Source organism: Protopterus annectens, chromosome 9.part0, assembly GCF_019279795.1.
Source record: "Protopterus annectens isolate FY-2018-M chromosome 9.part0, PAN1.0, whole genome shotgun sequence".
Taxonomy (NCBI): domain Eukaryota; kingdom Metazoa; phylum Chordata; order Ceratodontiformes; family Protopteridae; genus Protopterus; species Protopterus annectens.
The window spans coordinates 1,210,300,910-1,210,322,824 of record NC_056743.1 but is presented as its reverse complement, the minus strand read 5'-3'; the positions used below and the strand labels follow the sequence as shown (position 1 = coordinate 1,210,322,824).

Sequence of the window (21,915 nt, the reverse complement as noted above, 5' to 3'; positions counted from 1 at the left end):
TCGTTCCCAGCTCGGTCTCTCTGTCTAGCCAATTGGTACAGGTTCTTTTCTCCCTCTTTAGTGTCCAACCTTTCATACAACTCTCCATATGCCTTATCCTCAGCCTTTGCCAACGAGCTTCACCATTGTGCCAAACCCACCTCAAATTAATCAAGTGCCTGGCAATGGAATAGAACCTACAGCCTTCTGCACAAAGGTGAGTGTACCACCCACTGAGCTACTGAAACTGGAAAGAGTGAGTGCCAATCACCATGGAGGCAGGGAAGAAGGGGCTGGGGAAGATGCCACTTGTTACCAGCATGCATGCAGGGGACAGTGGCTCAAAACATGGTAAACATGGTTGGGTAGGGGTGCAATGTTTTTGGTGAAATAATAGTAGGCTGACCTTTTTAAGTGTACTATGCCAAACTAAATATCAGAAAGGATCAATTTTAAGAACTGCATACCTCCATCTCCTGCACAAAAATAAGGATGCTTTGCACACCTTTAGTTTAAAGACAGAGACAGAGATCTTTGCAAACTGGGTTTTGCCAAGGCACCCTTTATGGCAGATACAAGAATGTTGTAAGGGTCTTCAATCAGGGATAAGCTATTTTTTTATCATTCCCTAAGTCTTTTACAATGGACTCTAAAATTTTTTCAAATGAACTTAAAAAACATGTATACTTGAGGTGTGGCTAAGATGGCGGCTTGATGGCAGCAGATTTTAGTCGCTCTGTATTATTACAAAGTTTTTAACAGAATTTTGCTATCAGATTTGATCCGGTCAATGCTAGAAGTGAAGGAAAATGTATATTTTGTATCAGAAACAAATTATATTACTCAGAAATTAATAATTAAAACAATCCTATCCAAATATATCTTAGCAGACTTCTTGAAGGATTTAATTTCCCAAAACTGCTGAGCACGAAAGCATTTCTATAAATAAGGATTTTCAGAAGATATTGCCATCCATGCAATAATCATCCTAAAAACAGACAATATATATAAAAAGGTAGACTATATAATAGAGAATGGCAACAAACAGTTTGAACTTCCAATATGATTCAATAAAATGTTCAAATACACAGTACAGAAAAAAGTTTAAATGACACTGAAGAAGGACTGGGCCAGCAAGAAAACTACACTGAATTTTTGCTAAAACAAAATAAATAGCTACAGAATAAGGTAGATAATTTAGAAAACCAGAAGAGAACAGTACTGCTATACAGTTATATTATTTTCAAACCACAGATTGGTGTGTCTGGGAGAATCCAGTTGGATTCCAAAACTGTTAAACCTTCAGCAGGGCTTATCATATGGTAGACAGAGAGAGCACATAGATCTCTCACAACACCTCCCCCTAAGGAATGAGTCCTTTCTTGGTCTGTAATTGTTAAATTCATCTCACATCTAGATAAATAACTTGTTTTCAGAACTGCTTGGTCATATCCTCCACTGAAAATTTGTAGTTCCATCATCAGATTTAATAACGACTATTCACAGAAAGTAATGGTGACAAAAAAATGTGTTTACTAATGATAAATTCTCTAAAATTTGGTATTAAGTGCCACATTTTATTTCCAGCAATATCAAGAATCTTTCCATCAGAAGAAACAAGTAATCCCCACTCTTCATAAGAAGTCCTTTCTTTTCTTAAATCTAGAAAAGACCAGCAATACTCAAGAAGAAATGGACTGGAGTCTGCTTTGTTAACAAAAAGAAGAACATGAATACAATGGACTCATTTTTTATCTAAATAAAGTATACTTTTTGCCTATCTAGTAATATGGACATGGGACATAGGAACTTCACACAAGACTATATTTTTCTGGACTTTGTTGTGACATTTTTATTAATTTTCTGGGAGGATATAAAAGACAGGCCTTACAAATAAATATTATTCCTTTAATTAGTCTGTTCAATGGATTTTTTTAAAGTATGCTCTTCATGCTGTCAAGACAACTCTATATTTATCACATATGATTTGGTAACCTTTGACCTAGGTCTTCTTCCTTGTTTAACATATTTTATTTATAGACATAAAACTTAGTGTACAGGTATATGTCTCTTAATATGTAATACTTATTTACTTAGCATTTGAGGCTTAATATATCGTGTAGAACCATACAGATGCACTGGAAAAGACAACAGGGAGTTATTGTTTTACATGCTGTTTTCTTTAATAAAGTTCATCAAATGTCACAAAATAGGTTTAGAAATATTTTTCACTTGTAGAAATAAGTTCCTAATTGGAAAAGGTGAACAGAGCATGTAGTGACAAACATTCACTTATTGCTTTTCTTCCTGTTTCACAATATTAATCCTATGTTTTAATATCATTTTACAAAGACTGTATTGTATACACCATTGCCACTTGCCAGGATTTTTTTACTGACAGACAGGCTATCTCTATTTGCATTTTAATTGTGTTGTCAGAATAGACTTTTTGTTGTAACTATTAACCTGGGAATGTGAAATTTGAAAATTAGCAGGCACTCAGACTTATAAAAAAGGTAGAAAGCCTGGTAGTTTAGCTTCAGATTACTTGTTTAGGCTCTGTATTTAATAACGTGTCAAAGTAAATGATTGTTGTAGCTATTAAGTGTTATTAGACTATGTCAGTTAAAGCAACAATGTTTATGTTTTAAGCATATAGATAGGTTATTAATGCAATGTAATTGCAATATCCTACACATTATAGTGACTAGTATAGAATATGAGGATATTTAAAAGAAAATGTAATGAATGGTTATATGAAAATAAATAAACTGTTTATAATAGTAATTAGCAGTAATATATAGTAGCTTGGGACATCAAAGCAAATTTTTATTTCATTTCTGTATGCTACTGGCTCATTTTTTACTTCTTATTCCTGGGTTTCTCTTCCTTTATTTTATTTATTTTTTTTACTTTATTTTACAAGTAGGTAAGGACTGTGTCTTGTTTGTGTCCTAATTTGATGTAAAACCACACTAAAATCTACATGCTTTACATTGGCAGTTTGACGTTTTTGGACATTTGTTGTGAAGATGCCTACAAAGACTGTAAATGCATATTCTGGACTGGGAATGAGCACACCATTTATAAACAAGGAACTGGCCTCTTTTGATAACTGCTTAGTTTTGTTATATTTTCTGACAAATTTCTAGAACTTCATCAGATTTCTGTGGCTTTAGAGAGTACATTTGAGAGGAGTGTCCATCTACTGACTAAAATGTTAGAGTTTTGAGTTTTTTCAATGCATTCAAAATTAAAGGATGAGCAGACCTGTTCATACATGTTTTAGCAAACCTGACATATTCCCTGCATAGCATATTATACTGCATTATGTGCTTTCTCAATTTCTTACTAAATATTCATTTTATAACATTTGCTTTATTTTAAGAACTGTTCCCATTCTGCCTGGTTTATTTCTAATAATAGAAGCTTATATTGGCGAACTTTGTATCTTGTAAGTCATTTATTTTTGTCTTTCCCAGTCTTGTTCTGTATGAACCACATTAAAGAACTATTCCAATCCAATGAAATTAATTCTTATATCACTTCTTTATAATCACCTATGTTCCAAGCTCTCATTTTAATCAGTATGTTTATCTTAGATCCTATTTTTAGATTATATGTTGATATACAAAAATACAGAGAATGTTTGTTTCCAGTCAAAGCTATCATCACAAGAGTTTGCATATTTTATTTTCAATGTTTGCTGAAACAACCAAAATATTGTCACCTCACAAGAAGTCATATATTAATAGTGTTTGCAAGTTTTAGAGATTTTAGCATCTGAAGCTTCTATTTGTAATTTTACATTTTTCTAGCTTTTAATGTATTGGACTGATTTGTGTTGTGTTTATATTTGGTGCATTAATAATTTATTTTGTTCTTAGTTTTTGAGATAACCGTTTAATGCTGAAGTTGAAACTGAGATTATATTTAATCATGAAAATGAGAAAAATGGTCATTACCCATTATCTTATTTTGTATTTTCCATTATCTTTTAGAAAACCAAAGTCATCTACTAAAATAGGTTTATTCTTACATAAACTCCTTAGCATAAATGTTCAAGAACAGGACAAGGTCCATTATATCTGATTTGGGGGAATAGTTAAAAAAATAGTGAATAAAAATTCTTCAATGCATATTATTTTTTTGATACAGTGGTTTCAGTCAAATTATTATTCTCTAAGCTCATATGAGCTTCTAACATTAAATGTCTTCTTTTAATTCTCTGGCTATACTTCCACAAAATAGTTACTGTTCAGTTATACTTTTAGAACACAAATGTCACATCATCTAGACCCATTAAAGGTACTACTAGAACTTCTATGTGTTGTGAAAATAGTCATCTTTTTCTAACCTTGTTGTCATACTTACATGCATTTAAATATTGTACAGGTCTTTGTGTTTGTTATTTATCTTTCATGTTATCCTTTAAAATGGTATTAAGCTTTCAATATTCATGATAGAAATTTCACTTTCAGTTTCCTCTCCTAAATCAATTTTATACCACTGATATGTCATTCAAAGTGCTATTAAAAACTTTTAATACATTTTTTTAGAAATACAAAGATACAAAACTATTAGCTTTTTCATAACACACCTCAAAGTGATACGTCCCAAAAAAATATATATTGGTAGTGTGCAACTTTTAAATTTTGGCAAGATGTTGAATGACCATTTTAGCAAAAGGGATCACTGCAAGGAGTTCCCCAAAGAACAATGACCCCAGAACTGATTTTATTAATATGAGAATTAGAGAAGGACAGCACAATGCATGCAAAAACGCAACTTAATAAACCTTTACATTAAGGTATTTTGGGGATTTTAGCTTGAGAAAGAGGTAGATAGATACATAGATAGCTAGACACTTACACAGACAAATGCGCGTGTGCGCACACACACACTTGACATATATAAATAGCTATATATATATCTGTAGGTGATGTGACTTTAGTTGAAACTCTCAAATGTCTACACACTTTGGTCAACAATGCAGATAATCAACAGATTTGCAAGAACGACTGTCTCTGGTGTTGGAGAATGTAGCCCTTCCTCAGGGACAGTGTGACACTGGAGTTAGTATATATAATTGGCAGGGGGTGTGGGGGGTATTTTGTCTGTTTTTTTACTTTCACTTTGCATGTGACAAGATTTTAATTGTGCCTGTGTGGTGTAATGTCAACATGTGCATTGTCAAATATTTGTGGTTAACACTTTGGGTGTTTCAGTTTTTGTATGTACTTACATTTGTTTGATTGAACAGTCACAAGATCAACATTCATTTGATCAGCACCATTTGATCAACCAAAACAAATGTTAGACGTGCACAAGATCTGCAATACCTGGGTAGGTGAAGATTCCCTTTCCCCATGTATTGCGCAATCTTGAAGTTAATGTGCGTAATTAGTGGGGATATGTGAGGTAGGGGTGGGTTGACTGCTCCTGGGTAAATCTCAGAGCATGTGCAGTTCTTTTTTTGACATTTTGACATTGACATTACAAACATCAGTCTTGTATTTGTTTCAGTTAAATGGAATACATCAATATATAATAAATGTACTGAACAGGACATTTGGTTAAAAGCTTGTTTGGGTGACTTCCCAATGGTTGACAAAGATAAATGATGGGGCTGGGAGTTTGTGTGCTTTGTTTCCTTTTTAGATATACTAAATGTTGATGTTTTGTGCTGTTCATATAATGGATAGTTGATGTTTTTTCAATGTATTGTCTGTTGATAATTTAACATGTCAACTATTCATTATATAATGATATCTAGATAGATAGATAGATAGATATTCATATTCTTGCAGCTGAGTTCAGTTTGTCAAATAAATCTGCTCAGCTTCACAACCAGCTGTTTATATTTGATAAAGTTAAAAATACATGTGCTCATCATTTTGAAATTCTAAAAAGACAACTATTTTATAGTACCAGTTTTTGGACAGCAAACATACAGTGTTATTGGATTAGGCATTGCTTATATATTCTCTTTAAGTACACAAAAGTACTTTGCTGTACCATGCATCATATTATTCTAAAATTCTTTTGCATCCTAATTTAAAATGTACACTTACCTTAAGAGGCTGGTCTGGAACAAAAGACTGCTGCACTTGACTGTTTGACTCAGCTCTGGCCGTTGTGTCAACAGGCTGCATCTTTCCATGAGACTTTCCAGTAGCATCATAATATGGATCAAGTTCTGGCTCATTTAGTTCATCTTCATAAGCATTCTTTGCAGCACTCTCCAACTGAGCTAGTAATTCATCTGAAAAAAAAAAATCTTGCTGTAGAAGAAATACTGAAAGCAGGGTTCAAATGCATTCAGTCACAACCATGGACTTCAAAAGTACCATATGAGCTAGTTTTAAATTCAACAATGTGATCTGGTAATAAAAAATATCTAACGTTATCTATTAGTGAACCATAATGATTAAGGCAACATGTTGTGAATATGCTATAGCCTTTAGGTTTGAGCTGACCCTCCACCACCACCACTGGCATAGGGTTCGTCTTCAATATAAATGGTTTAGTTGGACAAAGTTCTAAGCTGCATCTGAAAATGAACAGTTTTATTTTTCTCCAGGTTAGGTCTTTCTCTTTTGTATAACCCAGCAAACAAATTAAAATAAATAAATAAATATGTTCTGGGCCATATTTACTTAATAAATAAATAAATATCAGATTAGGTTGCCAGCCTTGTCCATTGATTTTGCTTTGTGTTGCTACTGATGCTAGTTTGAAAGCAAAATTGGATGTCAGAAGGACAATTTTTGTAAAGAAAGACAATTAACATTTGGGGAGCTACATCCAGCAAGGAGCATTAATGAATCAAATGCTAGACAAAAAAGCAATTTAGTTTCACAGCATACAAGTGTTTACAATAGTCAGCAGTGCACAAATGATGTCAATGTGTGACCACTGACAAGTCTCAGAAGCATAGCTCTCAACTGTCTCTGATTTCACAGAATACCCTTGATTTTGCCTCATATTTTTGTATGTGTTTTCTGGCACCTCTTTCAGGATTGCAGTCATTGCAGTCACTTAATAATGTGTTTCAGACTCCTTATTCTTCAGAAAATGCAGCTAATGCAAAATCTGTCAATTTAGCAACCATCTTAGTATGTAAGAACAGTTGTTAAAATTTGAAATGCATCCCTGATTTTGGGACTTTGCCCCCCCCCCCCCCTCCCCCATTAGTTTTTGGCTTTGTCATGGATTCTTGAGCTGAGGTTGAGAGGTATGCTCTGAAAGACAATGCCTGCCATATCATTCAAAGAAGAAACAATCAAACCTGAAACGGTAACGGCTTAATGCTCAGGAATGAGAAGAACTCAGCTGAACTGACCCCCCACATGACAATAGGGAAGGCCTAGCCTGTAGAAAGGAAACCTAGCAAGAAAAACACAAGGTCTGTTTTTTCCATCTTCCAATTTCCTAAAAGGTGTAACAATAGCATGGTCAGAGTGTTCAAGTACTAAGAAAAGAGCCAACTTACATTACATGAAAAAAAAAAACTAGAAGCAAAATTCAAAAAGTAGAAATTTGGCAGTTAAGAAATATGAGTAGAGGAGCCTAAGAACAAGCTAATTTAGAGAGCAAACTTGCTATAGAAAACATCTCAAGCAACCTATCCACATTAATAAAGTGATCTACATGCATGTTGTGTAACCTGGAACCTGGAGGCTACATATGTACAAAATAAAAACCCATTCAGACAAAAGCTTTTAAAATTCCTTGAAAAGCAAGTCTCCTGTTACCCCCCCCCCCTCAAAATACTAGTCTATTCTGTACTTTGTTATACATCTACAACTTTTTCCTTCTTATAGCATATGAAGTCTTTATAATATATCACTTTCTTATAACATAAACATATGTATAAATTGTACTGCAATACTGTTATATTATTTCCAAACCATAGATTTGTTTTACTGCATTTATGTTTAAGAAATGTTTGACTGTCCCATTACCTCTGTCATTTAACTCCTATCTGTCTTAACTAATTCCCTCCAGTACAGATCTTTTGAGTTGTATTTTTAATTCCATGAGGGTGTGGTTTGAGCCTTTAAAAAACAGTTCTAACAAATACTCATTGTCAGAAGTCAAGCATAAGTATAATTCTGTTTGCTATCATGTGTGCTTCAAGATAAAATCTTCTAATACCTTGTATGCAGCATGGTTTTGGAATTATTAATGCAAATATAAACAAGCCATATTTGATGTCTAGAAGCGTCAGTAGGAGGTAACTGCAGATGCACCTCGAGGCGTCACTTGGATGTAATGAGTTAAGCCATTGTTTATTTTATATAATGTATCACAACTTCTTCTGACTTTTACTCAGTTGTACTTCCAGGTTGTGACTGAAATGTGCTTATTTCAGATAAGTCTATTTCCCCAGTCAAAAACTTTTCAAACAATAAATAAAATTCATGTCACTTTCTTCTTGTGTTTTATTTTTCACTGCTCTTAACCAGTACAGATTGAAATCTGGTGTTCTCGCTGTTCAAATAGGTTACTTTGACTATAGCTTGTCACTGAAGATTAAAATGTGGTGCTGTAGTGATTGAACTTGTGAGACTCAACCCTGCTTACCTGTTGTGCTAGGAAGTTGACTCACTGCTGTCAGAAGCTAGTCATTTTGTATCCCAGTTCCCTACTATTCTTTTGCAATGGTTCCGTTACACTTGGAAGCAGGAGTGGCCTTAGGTCAACTGGTACCCTAGGCAAAAAGGCTCCACGGCGCCCCCACCACACCACCTGGTGCTCCCATCCTGGTCCACCAACCCCAAATAAATACTGCAAAAGCACCCTTGCTAGAGTGGCGCACTAGGCGGCCGCCTAGTTGGCCTATGCCTAAGGCTGGCCATGCTTGGAAGCTGGAGTTTGAACTCTGCTGCCTCAGTGTTCTACCTTTTTTTCTTACTGGTCTTAGAGGCCGTGAGTCTATATATAGGTGTCACAAAGTAATGGTACATAGATTCTTTTGCATTTTGAGTTGTGAGTTTAAATCACGACCCTGCTAATTTCAGGGCTGTTTATTCCAAATCTTGAATCTCAATGTGTTTTTTTCTGCTAGATTATTGAGACTTGCAAGCCAACATTTTTATTACAAGTTTGTCATTGCTAGGTATGGCACATTTCCAGCTATGGTTGCATGGCAGAAATAATCTAATAGTTATTTAGGTCCATGTAGGTCCATGTAGATGCTGTCCTACGCCTTGCTGGAGAAAAGAAAAATTGCTGAAACACATCAACTGCTAACATTAACTCAAGATTAAGGTAGCCAGGCAATGGCGTTCACATTATTAAGGTGCTGACATCTTCAAAAGATTGAAAAAACAACCGCACCTTCAAAAATAATACCTGTAATTTTTCAGCTGTTGCCATCTATCTGCCAGTTATTTTTGGAATGCAGCACACATTCACCCAAGCACTTTTTCCGTCTTCTCATTCCTTTCTTTGTGTTTGACCAATAATCTTCTATCCTGTAAATTTCCACACCATAAAGCTTACATTACCCTAAATTAATAATTCTTCTGAACTGTATCTCTTATGCCTTGCCATCATTTTCTACTAAGTATGAGTCACCATCTTCTGCTCTGTTTCACTTTCCCAACAAATATTCAGTGCTCTCTCACACCCTCCCATCACTTAATAGCTTTGCTTCCCAATATTTCTCTGCATGGATCTCATTTTGCTGCATTATACTTCTGCCACAATATCTCATCTTCTGGGGTTGGCTTCCACCTGTCCGTTAACATCCTGTGTGTCACCTTAGTATCAGTCTTTTCTCTGCTAAATGATTCTAATACTGCTTATTGGTTCCCTTTCTTCATTTGCATATACCACCCACTGGAAGAATCGCTCCTAACTTTCAACTAATTCAAATGTCCCAGTTCAATTTCCTGCTTTTGCTATATAATTACGTGCAATTATTTCTTAAAGATACATTTCTGAGAAGAATACTCTTCTGTACCCAATATTAACCATATAAAAACACTTTTAAACTGAAATATTTAATTATGTTTCACTCAGGCTATTAATACAGGGATCTTTGTCATTGTATGATCAAAGATAATAAATCAGTTAAGCAAAATAACGTGTTCAAAAAGCAGTTTGCCAAATTTGTTAATTAGTTGTTTGGGGGGTTGACACAATGGTTAAGGTCTTTACCTCAGAGATACAAGGTACAGAGTTCGAAGAATGGAGAACAGCAACAGTCATCCCTCTGCACAAAGGTGGGCCATCTACAGACCCTGGAAACTACAGATCCATAAGTCTCACTAGTTTTATATGCAAAGCCATGGAAAGAATTAGCATGGAAATGATCAATAATGACATACAAAACCTCCAGACACTGGACCCAACCCAGTTTGATTTCATCAAGGGCAGGTCATGCCTACTCAACCTGGTGGACTTCTTTGTGACGGTCACCAAAGCAATGGATGAGGGCAAAATGGTTCACACTGCTTACCTTGACCTGGCCAAGGCATTTGACACAATACCTCACTTGGGCATTGTTGGCAAACTCAAGAGGTTAGATACAAACCCATATGTCACCCAGTGGATAGCCAACTAGCTCACAGACTGGACCCAGAAAGTTAGAATTAGGAGTCCATGTCTACAAAGAGACCAGTCACAAGTGGAGTCCCTCTGGGATCAGTCCTTGGACCACTCCTTTTTGGCATTTACTTCTATAAAGCCAATGCCAATGGTCTCTGGCTGACTAAATTTGGAGATGATTGCAAATTAGGAGCCGTTACTGAATCCCACACTGACACAAATGCTGTCCAGGAAGGGCTGACACAGACAAAAAACTTGTGTCAGACCCTTGGACTAAAACTAAATGCCAAGAAGTGCATAATGGTACCCTTTGGGAAGTCGTCCAACCCTGGTAACTATCATATTGACAACACACCCATTAGAGTAGACCCAGTAGTCAGGGACTTAGGGACACACATAGACAGTAATCTAGCCTTTGACCATCATCTACAGTAGTGAGGAAATCATTCTATGTTGTACAAATTATAAACAAAGGTATGGCATCTAGGTCCAAGGAAGTCATTGTTCCACTGTATTCTGCACTCATCAGACCTTCTCATCATTGAGTACAATGTCCCCTTTGGTATGTACCTACAACGATACCACACCATAAAAAGTTTAATTGATAAAGCTTTCGGGTCTACACCCTAACCGGTCTAGTACCTAACCAGGCATATCCAGCAACTGGAAAGTCCACAGAGGTTCCTCACCAAAAGAATACAGGGTGCAAGTAAAATGTCTAGAATGTCCTATGCAGACCACCTCAAGGTCCTTTCCCTGTATTCTGTCTCCTACAGGCTGTTGACCGGAGAGCTATACCTGGTGTACAGGGCATTGTCAGACCCCACTCTAATGGACATCCTGCATATCCACAAAACAAGCAGCAACAGAATTACCCATTCTAAAGACTATACTATTGCCTGTGATATAAATGGGACCTGCTAGAGAGACAGGTATGTATCCCAGAGACTGCCCCAACTCTGGAACAGGCTCCCCATTCATGTGAAGTAGGGTTCCTCCCTAACCCAATTCAAGTGTAACTTGGACAATTGGATGGGGAACAGGAAATTCATCCCTGGCTTGGCACCTGTGTTCTAACAGACACAGGCAACCTGTAAATGGCTCATCCCCCAGGCACCTCCTTGCAAAGGTTCCATCTCCCAAGCTCCTGCTTACATGTATCAAGGGTGCCAAAACTTGTCAGAGAATTTGGCTGCATGGCTAGGCTTAAAAAGGAATTAGGAATTAAAAAGGAAAGAATTAGACTGGATAATTAGATTACAGGCAGATTTAAATCCAGGTCTTAACAGTGCAGTCAGTATAAAGCCTGTTTTAGTCAGAAAGCAGTCAGAAATAAAATAAAATAAGATAAATATATGCCAAATATATGTATATATATAATATTATACTGTTTTTTAGATGATATTCATGTTTAGTAAATTCTGTTATTTTTAAAGTTTTATAAAAAAATTCCAAATATAAATGGTTGATTATATTCTTTTAATTTATGTAATGATGTAATTGTTTAGATATATTTTTATAGGCTGGTTCTGATCATGTGCTTTTTAAATGACCCTCTATATAAAGAACATTTAGATGTGATTATGTATGCTGATGAAGGGATGTGTGCCCGAAAGCTTCATTAAATACTACGTTCTTGGTGATTACTTAGCTTTGTTTTATTTGGATATTTGGCAGTGAAGGGTTTTCTGGATTTCTGACTTTATACCACTGGTATTGCGCTGAACGTACTAGGAGGGAGTCGAACCAGCTTTTCTTTCTTACTTGAATTGACACTGAAAACAAACTGCTTTGAGATGTCTTCATCTATAAAAAGACTGTTAATGAGAGCAAATAATCCATTGTTGCAGGCAGCAGATATCAACAAACCTCAAGACGCACCCATAGGTAATGATACTAAAGAACTGAATAAACTACTAACAACACTGGAGAAAAAAGTGAGTAGCTATAAGCAACTACAATGGCAGAGATTTAGTTTTTCAGCATATTTAGAACTGGGTATCGCACCTCGAGGGCTTCGTATACTAAAGATGCCCTCCTATGGTAATGTCTATGAGGAACTGCTGATAAAGTGGCAACAGCTTAATCTAGAATTAAGCGCAAATTACATGAAACTCATGAATGAGTTTTTTGTAGATATAGAACATTCGTTGCTTATTGAAATAGAAGCTTTAGAAAAACAAGTATTGGAGTGTATCAATGGAGATACAACAAATGAACACTATCAAACTTTTATTGAAAATGTGCATGTTATGGATAGTAGACTCGAGCTGAAGAAAAAACGTAAACTGCAACGTGATGTTCAGGACTTCAAAAATGGGCATATCTTCTCTTGGCCCAAACCAGAGTATAGACATTTAAAATCTGTTAGTAATAATAAAAACTATTTACAAAATAAGAATAAAAACATAACAACAAGGTTGCTTGATCAGCTGGATGATTTTAGCTCACCGCAAGCAACACCGGTAACACCAACTAGCCAGCAAGTTAATGCACACGATGTAATTCCAATGACGTCACAACGCTGCGATGAAGGAGGACCGAGAGGCGATGGAGTCCTAATGGAGTTAGTTACAGGAGGTAACAGCTTGAATACAGCCAACACATCGAGCACTTGTACTCCAATAAAACAAAAAGTTGATTTCAAAAATAAGAAACAGACGGAGATTTCTGCTTTTTTACCGTTTCGGTTAAAACAACCGGAAAAGGTAACAATTCGGAAAGTACAACAGGAGAAGAACCTAAATGTAGCAGTATCACAGCAGCAAGCAGTGCAAGGGGAGAAAAGAAAGAACGACAGCCCACGGCAAGCCAACAAATTACCCCGCAGATAAATGTAGCTGTTTTTACCATCAATGAAGGTACTTTAAACTTAACACAATGTCGTTTATCTGAAGATCATTACAAACTGTTGAGCAAAGGATTGAAATTCATACCCTTTGCTATGGACAGTATAGCTAATGCAATTATTGACCTTAGATTATTCACTAGAAGTATAATGTTAAAGCTATTATCTACAAATACGAATCCTATTGAAATGTTTTATAAAAAGTCTAGTACTTTTACTCCTCAGTTATCACCAGTGTTATTGGCTTTTACTAATATAGTTGAAATTGAATTAAGGTCCCTATATACAAATAAATGTGATAAAATAAGAAAATATAATTTAACATATGGGGAATATCAAGCTCTTTTGGAATTAAGGAATGATAAAGATTTAATTATAAAGCAAGCAGATAAGGGTGGGGCTACTGTGCTTATGGACAGAAGTTTTTACAATACAAAATTTAAAAACTTTCTTGCTGATGTCAACACATTTAAACAAATAACCTTTATGGAAGTAAAGAACCAAATAATGCAAGTAAATATGGTCATATATGACATGCAGTTAAATAATGAAATCACATTAGATTTATTTAATTATTTTTCTGTTCCATGCCCCAAAATTCCACAGATCTATGGAATCCCGAAAATCCACAAATCATTACAAGACCCTCCACTGAGACCCATTGTCTCAGGTAGAGGGTGGGTAACTGAACCCATCTCTAAATATTTACAAAAAGAATTGGCAAAATTACTACCTAGGTGTAACAGTATTATAAAGGACATTATTGATTTTTTGAGTAAATTAAATACATGGTATGGCATGGCAACAAATGAATATATTTTGGTGACACTTGATGTGGAATCACTATTTACAGTCATTCCCATTGACTACGGTGTTGAAGCCATAAGGAGATTATTATTAATGGACTCCACTAAACAACCATGTGAAGTAGAAAAATTATGTTTACTGTTAGACCTAGTTTTGACTAAGAATGTATTTATTTTTGATGGCATTCCTTACAAACAACTAACAGGAGTAGCCATGGGAACCTCAGTGGCAAATACATTTGCAAACTTGTGTTATATTACTGGGAGAGAAAATATGTATTAAGTAATAATAATGCAAATAATGTATATGTAAAAAGTTACGTCAGATTTGTGGATGATTGCTTTTTTGTATGGGAAGGCACTGAAGAGAATTTATTGCTATATTTATCTTACTTAAATAACACAACTAACTTCTTAAAGTTTAAAATGGATTATTCTAGGCAGAGTATAGTGTTTCTGGATGTTAAATTGTATAAAAGAAATGAAAAATTGGAAACAATGATCCATAAGAAAGAAGTACATACAGTAAGATATTTGAAAAAAGCAAGTATGCACCCCCCTCATATATTTAAGGGAATTGTTAAATCACAAATGATTAGGGTGAGTAAATTAACAACTGATAATAAACAATATGAAGCTGAAATAGCTAAAATGAAGGATGAATTTGTAACTAATGGTTACACTGAGACTATTGTAAATAGTATTATGGAAGAAGTGAATTTAGGTAGACATAATATGTTTAAACCAGTATTTAATGTCCCTTTACTACAAATTGAGGACTCATATACAACACAAAGGATAGGGCAACAACAAAAAAGTAGATATGTTATGACATACAATGGGTATACATATCAAACTACTAAGATTATTGAAAGAAACTGGCCAATATTGATGACTATGCCAGAAATAGAAAATCTGGTAGGCCCTAAACCTAGTTTTGCGTATAGAAACCATCAATCTATAAAAAATATATTATGTTATAAAGATTTTAAGGAAACACGCAAGCCAGAACAAGGTAGGCTAGGCACTTATAAATGCCAAAACTGTACTTGCTGTAAAGATATATTTGAATCTGATCAAATATTTAAACACCCTGTTACAAATAAGGAATATAACTTTCATATAGTAGCAACATGTAATACGAGTAGATTAGTCTACCTCGCTACCTGTACGCATTGCTATGCATTTTATATAGGGAAAACTACTAGACGGCTTAAGGACCGTATTATAGAACATAGATCTGAAATAAATAGGAAAGTACAAACAAATGCCCTATATAAACATACCATGGAATTCGAGACTCATAATTTTAAATTCAGAGTGGTAGATATAGTTGAGCAAGGTATAAGAGGTGGGGATATAAATAATGCTATAGAGTTAAAAGAATTAGACTGGATAATTAGATTACAGGCAGATTTAAATCCAGGTCTTTACAGTGCAGTCAGTATAAAGCCTGTTTTAGTCAGAAAGCAGTCAGAAATAAAATAAAATAAGATAAATATATGCCAAATATATGTATATATATATATAATATTATACTGTTTTTTAGATGATATTCATGTTTAGTAAATTCTGTTATTTTTAAAGTTTTATAAAAAAATTCCAAATATAAATGGTTGATTATATTCTTTTAATTTATGTAATGATGTAATTGTTTAGATATATTTTTATAGGCTGGTTCTGATCATGTGCTTTTTAAATGACCCTCTATATAAAGAACATTTAGATGTGATTATGTATGCTGATGAAGGGATGTGTGCCCGAAAGCTTCATTAAATACTACGTTCTTGGTGATTACTTAGCTTTGTTTTATTTGGATATTTGGCAGTGAAGGGTTTTCTAGGCTTAAAAAGGCCCTTGTGGTCATTAGCCTAGTAAACACCTATGAAGCTATAAGGTGTGAGGAAAGAAGCAATTTGTCAAATCCAAAGAAGGTAAAGCCTTTCACTCTAAACGTATTATAACACACAGTATTATTAATAGGCTGATCTAGAAATCAATTATATTAATTAACTCTAATACTGTCATCCACTAACTCCTCCTCTACAGGATACCGCAACGCCCTCCCCACCCACCTTTTCTTTCTCCCCCATACCTATCACTATGATAAATAAACTTCTCATAAAAGTGAAACCTGGGTCCAGTGCCCCTGACAACTTACCCCCGGAGTACCTCTAAATGTCAGCTAAATCCATTGCTGGGGCATACTTCTCAATAGAGTCCTATGTTCCCACTATCTTGAAAAAAGCATATATTCTTCCTCTCCACAAAGGTGGTAATAATGCAGAACCTCTAATTTCTGACCGATTGCTATTCTCTCCTCCCTCTCTAAAATCCTGGAAAAATGTATCCATTATCACTTTGTAAACTATCTACTCCTAAACCAACTCCTTTCCCCAACTCACCGTGGCTTTAGACCTGGTCACAGCACAACTACCGCTCTTATTTCCTTTATGGACACAGTTAATCAAGCTAGAACCTCTGGCAAAATTGTATCCTTACTCTTTCTTGACCTCTCAAACACTTTCAATATGGTCTCACACCCTCTACTCCTCAGTAAACTCTCCAGTCTAGGTATCCCCCCAACTCTAAACTGGTTTGCTAACTATCTAAAAAGCAGACAACAATCAACTAAATGGCTCAACTCCTTCCCATTTCTTGAGTCTCCTATAGGTGTTCCTCAGGGCTCCATCTTAGGACCCCTTCTTTTCAATGTTTTTATAAATGACTTTCACTCCACTCTTAAAAATGGATCTGTTGTACAATATGCAGACAATTCAACTGTTATTTGTTCTGCTAAATCAACAACAGAACTTCTGAAAATAACCCAAAATGCTTTTACTGCTATTGAAATGTCGATGGCCAATAATCAGCTAGCCCTAAACCCCAACAAAACCAAACTGTTACTATTTACTCCCAAGAAAAACCTCTCTGTTAACAAGTCAGATTTCACCATTCATTTTCAAAAACAAAACCACTACAGAGATTGTCTCCCACACTAAATTATTAGGCATAATTTTAGATGAAAAACTGACATTTGACCTCCATATTCACAATGATATCAAAATACACACCAAAAACTATGCACCTTCTATCGACATAAATATTGTCCTAACTGCACTACTAAACAAACTCTGGCCTTAACATTTCTCCTACCCTCTCTCTTGTAGAGTGCTCCCCTCCTTATCAATATCCAGTCCTCCCTAAAAACCATCCCTGAGTCCTACTACAACATTGCCAAGTTTGTAACCAACACAAAATACTCTTCCCATCACTGCATCCCTACAATCACTTAACTGGCTCAAATTTCCACATCACCTAACCTACCTACAAGTAATCACAGCACACAAAATAATTTACAGAACCTCACACTGCCCAGCCTTTCTTTAAATTTAACCCACTATCAACCAAACTGGACACTCAGCTCTGAAAATCAACTTCTCCACAAGTAGACAAGCCCAAACTCCCAGCTGGTGACATGCTTTATTCCTTCACTGTTGCCAAGCTATGGAATTCTCTCCCAACTGCTATCAGAACCTCCAGCAATATTTCCTCCTTGAAAAAATCTCTGCGGCAACACTTCTCTACCCTTTGGCTATGCAGATGCCAAAAGCCTCATCCATCCGTAACCTGATTTCCCCACACCCTAAATAATACTCACCTTAATTGACATCTCCTGTTCAATCTTCTTTTATCACTCATTAGATCACATAAGTTACCTATGTACATCTCATGATCTATCTATGCCTTACCATCTACCCATGCCTCACTAACAAGTACTGCCTTGCACTGTTGTCAGGACCGGCCTTAGGTCAACTGGTGCACTAGGCTAAAGTGCTCCACAGTGCCCTACCACACCACCTGGTGCCCCCATCCTGGTTTATCTACACCAAATAAATACTGGAAAAGTACCCCTACAAGAGCAGTGCCCTAGGTGGCCGCCTAGTTGGCCTATGCCTAAGGCCAATTATGACTGTTGTGCTGGCTGATACTCTTAGTGCACCTTATAAATATTTCTACAAGACTGCTTTTATCACAATATTACCTTGAAATGTACAAAAATATGTTTACTTACTTGTATGCATCTCTGAACTGTTTTTGTATAATACTTTTATGTTTTTGTATAATAGTGTTTGTATCTTCTAACTATTAGAATTTTATGTACTATTATAGTAACTATTTTTTGGAGATTTTCTTCCCAGGCCTCCACTGAAAATGGGCTCTTTTGGCCCAGTGGACTTTCCTGGTAAACAAATGCTAATAAATAAATAAAATAAATAAATAGTTATGTGGGAGGTGTATCTCCCCATATGAATGGTGCAGATGTCTTGCCCCTACAGAAATATGATGTTCACTTTTTGTTTGATCATCATGAGAGCTTTGCTTTGAAGAACTGGAGAACTGTTGCTTTCTGGTCATAGATGCTTGAAGACAGTTTATTTGATTATTTGATTATATCAGTTTCATGGAACACATACAAGCATGCAAATATTTGGTACTGAGAAAAGCCATTTAGTCTGACAGTAACAATGTATTATAAGGTGTATTTTTATATGGGCACATGCACCATACAGAAGGCTATCTTTAACAGCAAACTTTAAACCAGAGAGGAAAGAGTGCAGCATTACATGACTGTTCACTTAGCAACAAGAGGAAATGCTGATTTAGCTTTCTGTTAACACCAAAATTTGGAAAAAAGGAAACTCAGTCTCAATTCCTGTACTAATTCCCAAGCTCTCAATTCTGGTTTAGCTAAAGATGCATTTTTGTGCCAACAATGAATGAAAATATTTAACATGTAGATGTGTAACTATGCGTACACCTACAACTATATTTACTCAGCACATACTACATGTATTGTATTATTGTAGTAATAGATTTAAAGCTCTTACATGCACACCACTTTGCAAATGTTCATGAATGCACACATGCATGCATTCATACCACCCTGTGAAAACACTAACTAGCCTACGGACATAAAGGAAATTGCGCGCACACACACACACACACACACACACACACACACTTTTATCTGCTCACTTCAAAGAACTGGATCATATAAACAGGAAGGCATAATCAAAATGTAAGGGAACAAAGTGTCAAGACTTTTGTGGATTATTTCACTTTTTTATGGAGGCAGAGAAAAAAGCAAGCATCTTCCATGGTGTTGCACCATAAATTAAGTCACATGAGAGTGATAATACTACCTTTTCATCTTTAGCTAGAACAGTTATCCCTAGAAGATAATACTAGTAGCAGAATTTCTCATGTGAGGCCTGTAGTTAAAGACACTGAATGGGATGGTAAAATTGTTTAATGGAAGACCAAAAAGAAATGTCAGCGAAAAACAAGAAAACAATTAATTTGAAGAAAGGTAAGGGCTATGAGATGGGTAGAACAAAATAAAAGAGTTTCAAAATGAAAACAAGGAAACAGTCAATTAAAAAGTGAAAGAAACTTGTTTATAGGGAAGCTTATTGATTCACTTTATTTATTTTTGTTGTTTTTGTCCCTGCTCTCTGTCAGTCATCAGCAGCCACCTATCCAATTGGTCCATTGTTTCTCTATCACAGAGGTGATGGTCAGATAGGACAGGCCATCATTTAGATAGTCATCAGAGGTGTTTTTTAGTGTTTTTTGTTTAAGCCCTATTTCTCTGCACACACCTGACAAAGCACCAGGGAGGGGACGTGCAATGGTCTAGCCACAGAAGACATCCCTCACTTCTACAAGGGTTATTCCCTCCAAGTTGCCCTTTTCCATCCCTGAAGCACCTAGTGGTGGTCTTTACATTCTTCACTGGGGAAATTGCACTGCTTTGAAAGTCCCCAAGTGTTCACAACCCTCTCCACTCCCCAGTATTAGTAACCAGTCCACACCCCTTCACATTTCCCCCTTCCTGCCTAGATGCTGCAGTGCTAGGACCACTAATCAAACTTTGGTCAACTGGGTCACCTTTGGGGTACCACCCCTTTACCCCACAGAGCCACCAAAATTATTTTATTTTATTTTATTTTGAGCAGGTAGGTGGATTGGCCAAGACAGATTCTTTTTTAGCCACAGTTTAATCACAGTAATCAACAAAGTAAATGTAAATGAGATGTACAATAATAAAAGTGAACACAAACACAATAAAGGCCATTACAAACTAATCATACCATGTCATTCATATTTATTTTTCTGTATTTATTTAGTTAGTTTAATTTTGTTAAGTTGGCTAACAGACTGACCTAAACGGTCTCATTTTTCTACTGCCTGAGCCAAATATACAATTTTCCAACAAATTATCCATATATAATTTATTTTGCAAGTTTCAGTATTTACAACAGTAAAAATGTATATCAGTAACACAGTACCATATTACATTACTGACCACATTACATAAAATGCTTTGAACTGAAGCAAAGAGAACAATTCAGACCTTGCATAATTAATTTACTAAAATTATAATACTGGCAACTAATCCCCTCAACAATCACCTGAACAAGATGACTTTACAATGTTAATACAGATAGCACACAACTGAATAAAAGTGTGGGATGAACCTATATTTAGGAAGAGCCATACTGAAGATTCTGTGCTCCTTTATCCCTTTATTAAGATCCTATAATGCTTAATATTTATACCTAATGCTCTAAACTAACAACTGTAGCCATGAGTAAATAGGTGGCATTTATTCATATGTGATTGATATAGGGCTTTGGTACTAAAATATAAGGATAGAAACTCAGTGGGAATGCATGGCTATGTGGCTAGGCTGCTAAAGATCCTCACAGCCCAGTAAATACCTATGAACCTATATATACATATGGGTCAAGTGACACTAGTCTAAACTGCTTAATGTTAACATGAACATGGTCGATAAAAATGCCTGAACCATAAAGGCTGACAGTAGCTAAACTCATCAAAAAACAATGTTTTTGAAGGGAACAGTCCCCTGTGCTCCCCATATCCCCTGCAAATTAAATATGCGAATTCTGAGGCATTACCATGACGAATGGGCATATACCTCTCAATTGTGTAATATTGATTATGTCAATTTTGCCTGCTTTAGACCATTTTCATGTCGCCCTTAAGCAGTTTAGAGTAATGTCACTAGCCCCATATATATTAACTCTGAGAAATCTGTGCTTCATCGACAGAGTGAATGGTTGGGGAAATACATCAATAGTTTGCATAGTCAATTGTTGCAGATGTTAAAAGAAGGAAGCTCATATATGTATGGGTAAGGTAAGGTCTGGACAACAGGATTAGGATCATAGGATTATAGGAGGATACTAGCTATCGACCCAGAGGTCATTTCAAGCCTAGCCATTTCAGCCCAATTTAGTACCATAGATACTCTAGTCAATACCCAGGATTGTATTTAGCAATGATTGCCCATGTCCAGAGGGGTTGTGGGCAATATCTCCAGTATGAATTGACTGTACCCCATCCACTCATCCAGGTTCCATTTGAACAGTGTCAGAGAGGTGCTCTGCTTCACATGAATTGGCAGCCTATTCCAAAGACATGGCAGTTGCTGGGAGACAAATTTGTCCCTCCAGTATGTCCTATTCAAGTCACAGACCATATTTAGGTCTCTCCAATTACTGCATGTGCTTTGTGTGGTACATCCCAAAAGGAGAATTATACTCAATTATGGGCTTGATTAGTGACAAGTATAGAGGGTTTATAACCTCCTTTGCTATAGAGGTGATGCCTTTGCTAATCAAGTGTGCT

General features: G+C 35.8%; 1 protein-coding gene across 2 annotated transcripts in view; it reads right to left on the bottom strand.

The window, feature by feature from the left end:
• LOC122811943 (leupaxin-like) overlaps window positions 1-21,915 on the bottom strand; it is a 467,997-nt gene that overhangs the window by 366,437 nt on the left and 79,645 nt on the right. For both annotated transcript variants that reach the window (XM_044084132.1, XM_044084131.1), the window contains one exon: window positions 6,054-6,244. In XM_044084132.1, the coding sequence (XP_043940067.1) occupies window positions 6,054-6,244 (191 nt within the window). The remainder of the gene's footprint in view (window positions 1-6,053; window positions 6,245-21,915) is intronic.